Source organism: Psammomys obesus, unplaced genomic scaffold (genome assembly GCF_907164565.1).
Source record: "Psammomys obesus unplaced genomic scaffold, mPsaObe1.curated_primary_1811, whole genome shotgun sequence".
In the NCBI taxonomy this organism is placed as follows: Eukaryota; Metazoa; Chordata; class Mammalia; order Rodentia; family Muridae; genus Psammomys; species Psammomys obesus.
In genome coordinates this window covers 7,959,484-7,970,737 of record NW_026596147.1, presented here as the reverse complement: position 1 = coordinate 7,970,737, position 11,254 = coordinate 7,959,484, and the positions used below count along the sequence as shown (strand labels likewise).

The window sequence follows — 11,254 nt, the reverse complement described above, 5'->3', positions numbered from 1 at the left end:
ACACACACACACACACACACACACACACACACACACACACACACACAGTAATTCTCCTAACAAAACTACAGCGAGTTTCTTTTCCTAATGATTTTTAAGCCCAAGCATGCAGAACAACGGTTCAGCATGTGAACGACTTGGATATACATTATTAAAAAGACAGAGGCTGGAGAACATATTTGGATACTTGAAAAGATACTATAAAAACAAACAAAACAACCCACCAACAAAACAAAACAATAAACCTCTCACAAAACCCACACACCCTCCCTAAATGTGTTTTCTGCTGAATCCACAGAAAGACCTGTTACCCAACAACAAAATGTCCTAATGGCAGATAATAGAAATTTATTAACACCACTGTCTCCAACAATACAAAAATTAAATAGTAAGGCATCTTATACTCTCATTCTGGCGTATGCAGCAAAGATAAATATTCTATTTATTTTGGTTTTTCCAGACCGGGTTTCTTTGAGTAGCCTTGGCTGTCCTGGATTCACTTTGTAGACCAGGCTGGCCTCGGACTCACAGAGATCTGCCTGCCTCTGCCTCCCTGAGGGCTGGGATCACAGGCGTGCGCCACCACACCGGGCTAAGAGAAACATTTTAAAATAAGAGCTAGTACTCATTCACATGCTTTCTAAAGTATTTGGCAAATTTGTCGTTTTTGCTTTGTTCCGTGTATTGTTACGCGTGTCTGTCTGGTATTTGTCTGTGTGTTCAGGTGAGTGCACACACTTACGCTTGCCAATTGAGGCCAGAGACGTCTTCCTCTTTGGCTTCCTCCTGAGCCAGGAGCTCAATGAGTCAGCCAGACTGGCAGGCCAGCAAGCACCAGGAACCCCTCTGTCTCTGCCTCCCCCCCGCTTCTTATGTGGGTGCTGGGGAGCTAAGTCGGGTCCTCAGGCTTACACAGCAAATGCTTTACTTTTTAGTAGTCACATAATTGGAAGCTCTCATGATCAAACACCTTCACCCGAACTACGAGAAAAGCATAAACAGACGTCAGTTTATGAAGGAGGAGTGATTCACTGCTGAAAAATAAAGAGGAACTACCAAGAGAATCATATAACGCTCAACACCAGAACTCAGATTTCTCTGAAGCCACTTCTGTTTTGCTATGTAAGCGAAAGGAGAGGATGTCTTCAAGGTGAGATGCGTGTTAGTGTGGGTCACGCCAAGGGATGCCGGAGACTCGTGTGCTCTATTCAACTGCCAGTTTGAAAGCCGCTTTGTTGGCCTTTAGAAATGACTGCATCGCTTGGATCAGACGGTTGAGGTACCACCAACTCACTCCACAGAGCCATGCGCTGTCGATGCTCAACAGCTTCAGAAAGTACTCCAAATGGTTACGCTTTCACCTTTTATTAAGGCAAGTTTGTGAAAATAATTTACTACAACCGAATCTCTTCATTAACTTTCCACTTATATTTTTCAAGACACATACAAAAGACCGATGTCTTGGAAAAAGCCACCAGAAAAAAGGTAGAGAGATGGTTGAACTGGGCGACTTTTCAAAAAGGTTCCTCTTGCTTTGTCTGCAGGCGCTATTCATCATCTTTAGAGCCAGTTTTGCTTAGCTGTTAAAACAGAAAAATGATACCAAGTATTAAGTGAAAGTAATGACGCTACCAGAGTCACTGTTTCTAATCAGAATTAAAACTAAATAAACAATAGGATATACAGTTAACACTGTCTAACTCTACGCCATATTACTTCCAACAGGTTTTGTAAAAACAACCCCAACAGAACAAGGTTAAGTGGGGGAATATCCCTTGCAGCTTTCTAAGAGTAAATGAGACTCAGGCAGTTTGTTAAATTAATGACATTCTTCTATTTTTTTTTTTTTCTATCATCCACAGTGTTTTTTTTTTTTTTTCCCACCCAGGTTTAATTTTTACTGATAATAGTCTACAAATCACGCTATAATGCTACTGCCTAATGCTTTCTCTGTAGCTAGTGCTGTTAAGTGTTTTGATGAACCTTTATTTGTAGTCCCCACACTAGGCACCAAATGCTGTTTTTAAAAAAATTGCAATTGTTCAATTATACCAGTGAAGACAGATGGAGTCAGATGCTGGATTAAATAAAATCCCTCTACACTCATTTAACTCAATATGAACTTTATTTTCTATGGCATTTTATTAGAAGTGTGGGGACTGAGATGCGGAGGTTAATAACTCATCCCAAAGCATCTGGCTGGCAATGGCTTCACAGCCCAAGCAGTCTGCCTCCATTGGCTTTAGTTGTGACTGCTCATACCCCATTCTGTGTATGTGCCAATATAAAGAAACATGGCACTGATAGACAATAAACCGACGATTTTGTAAAAATTACGCATCTATTGTGTGTATGAGTGTGCCCAGTGTGTCTGTGGAGGTGAGAGGACAAATTGTTTGAGTCGGTTCTTTTCTTCTACTCCAGGTCAAAAGAGAAATGGCTTCTGTTCTAAATTTAGACTTTAAATCTGCTAGGTTTTGCTGCTTTTGTGGAAGACCCATCCACGTTCAGTTCCTAGGACCACACCGGGCAGCTCACAACCAACTCTGGCTCTAGGTCCAGGGGCTCTGACACCTTCCTGTGGCCTTCACAAGCACCTTTACGAACCCAGCGCACCTACAGAGAGCCAGGCACACAGGTGCACACTCAGAAGCGGCTGAGGAAATGGTTTCGCTGCTCAAGGGGCTTGCCGATAAGCTGACAACCGAGCTCAGCCTCTCGGGTCTACGTGGAAGGAGAGAAGCAACTCTTTGCAGGCGTCCTCTCACCTCCGCATCCGCGATGCAGCGTTTGTGCACGCACACAAATAAACGTAAAAAACGATTTTGGAGAAGAATATGGGAAACTAGGGAAAGTAGGGGCTGCGAAGGGTAAGCGTTCCCAAACACATGAATACCGTTAAATAATTAAAGGTAGTAAAGCCTTACTGTTTTTAATATAGGTTATAGTTGCTGCACTTATAATTAAAACTAACAATAAACCTATACTGCAACAATCCAACCACTTTGTGAGTGTGTACATATGTGGTGTATGTACGTGTTTGTGTGAGTGCGCGTGCACACAGATGCCAGATGTCAAGTGTCTTTCTTCATTGTTTTTCACAGTAATTTTCGAGACACGGCCTCGCACAAAACTGACAGCTCATTAATTTAGCTACGCTTGCTGGGCAGCAAGTTCTGGGACCGGCCTGTTTCTGACCCTCAAATGCGTGCCACCAAACCCAGCTTGTTCTGTGGACGGACATGTGAAGTGAGGGCCTCATGCTTGCACGCAGGCACTTGCACGGAGCCATCTCTCTAGTCCCTCAGCAACAGCTACATTTTCTACAACAGACTTAGGATGGTGCTGGGTTTGCATCCCTTCAGCTCTCTTTGTGACTTAGTGCAACAGAAGATGGCTGGATGCGCACAAATCTGCTCCCCAGCGAAGCTGACCCTAGGCCAATAGCACAGCAGAGGGATGAGAGCAAAGCTTCCTGCTGTAGGCTTCTCGCTCCAAGAAAAGCACAAGAAACACCAAGGAAACAGAGAACATGAAGGCTTCAGGAATACTTACATGCTGAATCCAAAAAAGCAGGCAGACATCAGGGAAATCCCAAAGGCAGCAGGAAGGAAAGAGGAAAATACATGTTTTATTATTTCAGGGCAATAACTTTTAACAAGTTTGAAGACTTGAATGTAAGTGTGCTATACCTTCACGACGTCAACCCAGTTCCAGCCTCGAGGAAGCTCGCCTTTGTGATCTGGAGGACAAAAGCAGTACCTTCACTAAGACTGATTGGCTAATTATAAACAAACCGATAATAATACTTTTTATTCTATTGCGTACAACGAGTAGATGGAAAGTTTGCATGACACACCATTAAGCTGGAAGAAAATAAGCTTCTCATTATCTTTGTAACCTTAAAGCGCCATCTGGGAGGCACCTGCAGAGTATTGGAGACACACCCCCTTTTACATTACTCCAGGTCCACTCATGACAAAAGCTGTTACTAAGAGGGAACGAGGGGTGAGATCGACATATATAGGAGGCCAATGCTTGCTCATCTGAGGACGTGGCTGCAATGGCTCACTGTTTCAGGACTCTGACCAAGGCCCTCGGCTCTGAACAGGAGACACAGTGTCGGCAAATGTTTGGTTTCAGGACTAAGGGGAGGGCAAGTGAACTTACGTACAGTTAGGTATGCTCTGACAAAACCTTATTTCATGTATTACAGGGGTTCTCAACTTGGGGGGTTATGACCCCAATAGAGGCAGAGTATCAGATATTTACCGTATGATTCATAACAGTAGCAAGATTACAGTTATGAAGTAGCAGTGAGTTAACTTAGTGGGGGGGGGGTCACCACAACATGGGGAGCTGTAATGAAGGGTCACAGCATTGGGAAGGCTGAGGACCGCTGCTCTACTGAGAATGCTTGAGACAAAGCTCACAAGGGCTCACACAACAATGCATGGTTTAACTAGGTTTTCTGCATGGATGTTATGGTTGTGGAATTCCTATGTGAGGGCAGGGGCTGTCTGTGACACATTCGCCTGGCTTTGGGGCTTTTTTCTTTCTATTCGGTTGTCTTGTCTAGCCTTGAGGTGAGAATATGAGTCTGGTCTTATTGTAGTTTACTATACGGTGTTTAGTTCATGTCCCTGGGAGGTCTGTTTTTTCCTGAGAAGATTTGGGGGGATGGATCTAGAAGAAAGAAAAGATTCAGGGGAGATGCTGGGGAGAGGGGGGAGCAGGGGGGAAGCTGCAACCAAGCTTCATGTAGGCTGCATGTCTCATTTTATGAAGCCTTAAAAAAAAACTTTACATTTGAAACAAGTACTATATAGATCTGAGCACAAAACAAAACGAACCAGCAACAAATCAACAAACCAACACCAATAAAAACAAAACAAACCTCCCAAACCTGAAACTTTTTGAGTAGCTAGCTGTAGACTTTGGAGCATTTAGACCTTGAATTGTGGCTGCTCAATCAAGAACTTTGAAAGTATCCCCAGAGCTGGAAGCCTCTGAACTCTGAACACTTGGGGCCTCAAGCATGTGGACAAAGGATATTCACCCTTACCAACTGTCCAGTAAACTAGAGACTGATGACTCTCACAGAGAGAGGCAATTCTACGCGAGCCCAGTTCCTGATGCGAATGGTTCTTTTCTCTTTCAGACCAGTAAGAATCTTATGTCACGGGTCTCAGGAGGGCACAAGGTTGGCCCATCAGTCTGATTGCACAGGCTAATGAACTAAACTTGTATTAGGATGAAAGTTCTCAGTCACAAACTCCTATATTTTCACCCTAGGGAGATTAGACCTTGGTAGGGCATTACCTACCAAAGAGACATGCATGGGAAGATATTGTTTAATGAAGATGACCACAGGCCACTGAGGCTAAAACATTCCAAAGACAACAACCAAAATTCTAGAAAACACACTATGATGGCTATTTTTTTTTTTGTTTATTTTTGTTTACTTCATTTATTTACACTTTACCACTGCCTGACAGGAGGGTGAACAATGTGGAGACTTTTATATGACAAACCGTTACAATTTCAAAGTCTTGTTTGAGGCCCAATCCAGAGTTGGTTTCTTTTTATTCTACCATCAACAGATATTAAACAAGAATAAACCTATGATTCTTCATAAAAGAGCGAGCAGCGGCTGCAGAGAGGCTTCCAGCACCCACATCAGGAAGCTGCCTGCAATTCCAGGTCTAGGGGATCCAGCACCCTTTTTGGGGCTCCATGAGCACACACACACACACACACACACCCTTGTGTAAATGTGTGCGTACACACAACAATGTTCTCCTTTTCCCTAAGTGGGAAAACTTAGACTGGTGACCATTTGCGAATTTCCAAGTGAAAGAAAAGGGGAAAAAAATAATAAAAAAAAAAAAAAAAGAAAAGAAAAGAAAGAAAAGTGAGCAAGTATTCCTGTTGATTTGGGTTGGCATTTATAGTCCTTTTCTTGAGGAGTCTGTTTTCATGCACATGGGAATTCTTTTCTGAAGTCTTATTGTGTAATAAGTCAGTTGTAGGAAAAAAAAATCCACTTGGACTTTAGTTTTGTGCAGGGTCATAAATATGGGTCTATTTGCATTTTTCTACATGTAGACATCCAGTTAGACCTGCACCATTTGTTGAAAGATGCTGTCTTTTTTCTATTGTATGGTTTTGCCTTCTTTGTCAAAAGTCAAGTATCCGTAGGCGTGTGGGTTTATTTCTGGGTCTTCTATTTGGTTCCATTGATCCACTACTCTGTTTCTATGCCAGTACTAGGCAGTTTTTATTACAATTGCTCTGTAATACAGCTTGAGATCAGGGATGGAGATACCTCCACAAGATCTGTTGTTGTACATGATTGTTTTAGCAATTCTGGGTTTTTTGTTTTTCCATATGAAATTGAGAATTGTTCTTTCAAGTTCTGTAAAGAATTTATTCATAATAGCCAGAATCTGGAAACAGCCCAGGTGTCCCTCAACTGAGGAATGGATATAGAAATTGTGGTACATTTACACAATGGAATATTACTCAGCAATTAAAAACAAAGAAAACCTGAAATTTGCAGGCAAATGGTAGAAATTAGAAAAGATCATCTTGAGTGAGGTAACCCAGAAGCAGAAAGACACACATGGTATATACTCACTTATAAGTGGTTATTAGACATATAATATAGGATAAACCTACTGAAATCTGTACACCTAATGAAGCTAAGCAAGAAGGAGGACCCTGGGTAAGGTGATCAATCCTTATTCAGAAAGGGATGGACATCGGAAGAGGAAGAAAACAGGGAACAGGACAGGAGCCTACCACAGAGGGATTCAGACTCTACCCTGCAGAGCATTGAACAGATGCTAAGATTCATAGCCAAACTTTGGGCAGAGTGCAGGGAATCTTATGGGGGGGGGAGAGATTAGAAAGGTCTGGAGGGGACAGGAGCTCTACAAGGAGAGCAACAGAACCAAAAAATCTGGGCAAAGGGGTCTTTTCTGAGACTGATACTCCAACTAAGGACCATGCTTGGAGATTACCTAGAACCCCTGCACAGATGTAGCCCATGGCAGCTCAGTATCCAAGTGGGTTCCCTAGTAAGGGGAACAGGGACTGTCTCTGACATGAACTCATGGGCTGGCTCTTTGATCACCTCCCCCTAAGGGGGGGGGGGAGCAGCCTTACCAGGCCACAGAGGAAGACAGTGTAGCCAGTCCTGATGAGACCTGATAGGCTAGGGTCAGAGGGAAGGGGAGGGGGACCTCCCTCAGTGGACTTGGGGAGGGGCAGGGGAGGAGATGAGAGATAGAGGGTGGGGGGGCTACAGCTGGGATACAAAGTGAATAAACTGTAATTAGTAAAAAGATAAGTAAATTAAAAATATTAAATAACTGTGCTAAGATGAAATAATGCACCAAACTGTAGGTAAAAACCATTTCACACAGCTTTTGAAACTACTCACCTGCCACACTGATAAATAAAATCCCACACATGCAGTGTTTAGGCAGGACACTGCACAAAAGGCTTTGTCCTTTCTACATGTCGACTGAAAGAACATTTTCTAATGTTCTTCAGTGGGAATATTTATATTTACTTTGTGACTCATTACCTTCCCCCAGATGACATTCTCATAATAAAGTCGCAATAAATATCGTATTTTTGTACTGTGACCAACAAGTCTCTGATTCAAATGTGCCAAGAATAAACACTTAGCCAGCAGTGGTGATGCACTCTAATGCCAGCAGGTAGAGGCCGGCAGATTTCAGTGAGTTCAAGGCCAGCCTGGTCTACAGAGTGAGTTCACAGACAGCCAGGGCTGTTGCACAGAAAAACTCTATCATGAACACAAAACAAAGGAAAGAATTAATTTTAAGAATCTAAACGTATCAAGCACCCATACTACAGTAAAATCAGTAAGTCACTTCCTGTGTTAAGAAAGACAAAGAACAGCGCAGACCTGTTTTATCCGCCAGCTTGCGCTTCTGTGCTTTGGAAAGTTGTTCTTTCTTGTCTTTTTTCTTACTTGATGTGGCTGTGCTGGGAGTCTCAACCGAGATGATTTTGGCTATGGGTGTCTACAAGAACAGAAACACATTAAAACTTTAAAACCTACAGGATTAAGCTAGGAATGGTGGTACAGGTCTTTAATCCCAGCAGGCAGAGGCAGGCGGAGCTCTGTGAGTTCTGAGGCCAGCCTCACAAAGTGAGTCCAAGGCTACACAGAGAAACTTTATCTTAGGGACACCTAACTAGGCATTAGACTAAACACTGCTACATCTTGAAGGGAATGGTGGACTTCTAAATTTATAAGACCGAAGATGTCACTGCTGCCACTCACCGATCCAGTCAGTGTCCCCATGCCTCTGGCCTTGCTCTCGAAGAGGTTCATTTTCAAGGACACTACATTAGGGCATCAGTTAAACCAAGATCCGAGAAGGAAGTCCCATTGCCCATGCTATTTGGAAGATCTGAGGTTCCAACTAATTGTCTAAATGACTGAGCTGCGGTGCATCTTGGTAATTTGTTATTATTGGTGCATCTTTAGAAAAATCACACACCCCACCCAGGACTTCTTGGTTCCTTGAAGAAAACTTTTAAAATATTTGGGCTTAGCTAAAATCTAAAATACTTACCACATGACAAGCACTGCTGTGACTCCACACAACATTTATTTGAGGCTTACCACAATCTACTAAAGTAGACCCTATTATAATCCCACTTAACCAATGAGGACCTGAGCACACAGAGATCAAGAAAGCTGGCCAAAGCCACAGGGTTAAAAAAGTAGTGCAGGGGGATTTGAACCTCTACACACCTCAAATGGAACTATGACAAGACTGACTCACTCCTTCCTTCCTTCCTTCCTCCCTCCCTCCCTCCCTCCCTCCCTCCTTCCTTCCTTCTTTTCCCATCTCACTATGAAGCTCTGGTTGGCCTTGAAATCACAGACATGCCTCTGCCTCCCTATGCAGGGATTAAAGACATACACTATCATGACTGGCTTCAATTTTGATGGGTAGAAGTATTTTAACCTTTGCTGAATGAAGGGTAAAAATTGGCAGAACATAATTTCATTTTCTCCATTAAATAGAGGTAATCTAGGATTCATTGTTCTCACTTAACTCACACGCAATTCTCTGTTTAAATCTGATACAAAGTCTTCACTGGGCCTGAGACCCAGGGAAAGTGGCTGAGGTGCCTTTTTAACCAGGCTCTCCCAGCAGTTATTGCTCAGTCCCGACCTGTTACAGGGCGTGACTGGCATGCCCTGCCCTCTACCCTGAACTTTCCAGCCCAGGCAGCCGGCTTCCCCTTTCCCACAGGATCTTCACTATATAATCCAGATATTTTGGTTCCCTTCTCTCTTGCCTTCTACATCTCTTCTCACTGTGCAAGCCCTTTCTTTCCTTGTTTGTCTGTCTTCCCCTGCTTCCAATAACCTGGTTTTAAATCACTTCACTAGCAGAAGAATGCCTATTAGTCTCCCAAGTTTCAAAAGAACAACCAGAAAAAAAAAAAAAAAAAAAAAAATTAACATGCCCAGGCCAAAACCATCCGGCAGCACCGAGCATGCGCTCACCGAAGAATTCCCAGGATGGTGGTTCTCCATGAACTGCTCCTTATTGTCCTTCGCGTACTCGAACAAAGTGTAGGTCATGGCGGTGCCAAGGTTCACTTCCACCGCTTCCTGCAGTTTGGCTAAGATACTCTGCTTCACAGCCGGGGAGCTACGATGCAGGGAAAGGAGTCAAAGAATCAGTCAAAGAATCAGTGAAAGAGAACGAAAAGGCACTGAAAATGAAACGACTCACATCGTGTTGTTAAAAAACGCGTTCATAGATATAACCGGAGGCGTTTGCGGATATGTCTCGGTCCAGGAAATCTCTATCAGGAAGGCTTTAGGATCGCCGTCTTCACCTATCTGAAGAAAAAGGAGTCTTAGGCTTGTGGAAAGTGATCAGAAGGCCTAAATTACTGTCTTTGAAATGACTCTTTCCGACACTTGGTCAAAATCAAAGGCATAACAAGTTGAGAAGGTCAGAGCTACAGGGCAGGACTGACCAAGGATGCGGTGCAGATAAACAGTTCCAACTTTTGCTTTAGTGCCGCTCCGCTCCAGGAAGCTTTAGTTTTGCTGATGGCCCAGTCTTCACTCGGCTGTCAGCTTTTTGTTGTTATTTTTGGAGATAGGGTTTCTCCATGTAGTCTTGGCTCTCCTAGACTTGCCCAGGCTGGCTTCGATCTCACAGAGATCCACCTGCCTTTGCCTTCCTGAGTGCTGGGATTACAGATGGGCACCACAGTGTCCAGCTGAAATGTCTTTAGTTATTTACGGGTTAAAAGAACAAAAAACAAATAAACAAAAACAAAACCTTAGGGTATCTTTTCACAGCCAGAAGATCATCATCACATCCCCAAGAATTTGCCACTGATATAAAAATTTCCTCTAATATATAATTCATATTACAAATTCCCAACTATGCTTAAAGTGTCCTTTAATTAACACCACTCCCACGCCAGAAATCTAGAACTCACCAAAGGTTTACGGTATCTGGTTGTCATATCTTTCTGGTCTGCCTTAACAGAACCCTCTCCCAGGCTTTTTAAAAGTCTTTTATGACATTAAGAGTCCAGGCTGGACCCAGGTGGTGGTGGTGCAGGCCTTTAATCCCAGCACTTGTGAGGCAGATGCAGGCAGATCTCTGAGTTCTAGGCCAGTCTTGTCTACAGAGTGAGTTCTAGGACGCTAATGCTACACAGCGAAACTCTGTCTTGAAACAAAACAAGGCAAGAGTCTAGCCCAATTTTTTTTCCACTAACGTTCTCAAATCTAGAGCACTGCTTCCGGCGCTCAGATTCAGATGGACCATTTTGTGGGGAGAGGTGGCATGGCAGCTCTTGCTGCATCCTGTCAGGAATCACCGCTGGGGATAATACCTTCCGTGCAGAGGTAATGAAGAAGTAATCTGTGCAATAGGAGCACAGAACTACGTCACCACCCCGTTCCCTAGCAACCTTTGCTTAGAGATTTGAGCATCTGTTAATAATGCTTTCCCGAACCAAGCTTTTCACTTCAGAGGCCTGTGAGATGGCTGGGCATGGGGGGTGGGCAAAGGCACTCAATGTAAAGTCTGATGACCCGAGTTTGATCCTGGAACCCACAGAGTGGAAGGGGACAGCCAACTCACACATGCTGGGGCATGCACATGGCCCTCCTCTAACACACACACACACACACACACACACACACACACACACACACACACAC

The 11,254-nt window shown here is 43.6% G+C and overlaps 1 protein-coding gene across 1 annotated transcript in view; it reads right to left on the bottom strand.

Moving 5' to 3' along the window:
* The window catches only part of Rwdd4 (RWD domain containing 4), a 26,522-nt gene that overhangs the window by 8,063 nt on the left and 7,205 nt on the right, over nucleotides 1-11,254 (bottom strand). The window contains exons 3-7 of the mRNA XM_055593560.1: nucleotides 9,798-9,907; nucleotides 9,566-9,713; nucleotides 7,943-8,060; nucleotides 3,693-3,742; nucleotides 2,527-2,616 (exon numbers count right to left, since the gene is read on the bottom strand). Coding sequence (XP_055449535.1) covers nucleotides 2,527-2,616; nucleotides 3,693-3,742; nucleotides 7,943-8,060; nucleotides 9,566-9,713; nucleotides 9,798-9,907 — 516 coding nt within the window. The remainder of the gene's footprint in view (nucleotides 1-2,526; nucleotides 2,617-3,692; nucleotides 3,743-7,942; nucleotides 8,061-9,565; nucleotides 9,714-9,797; nucleotides 9,908-11,254) is intronic.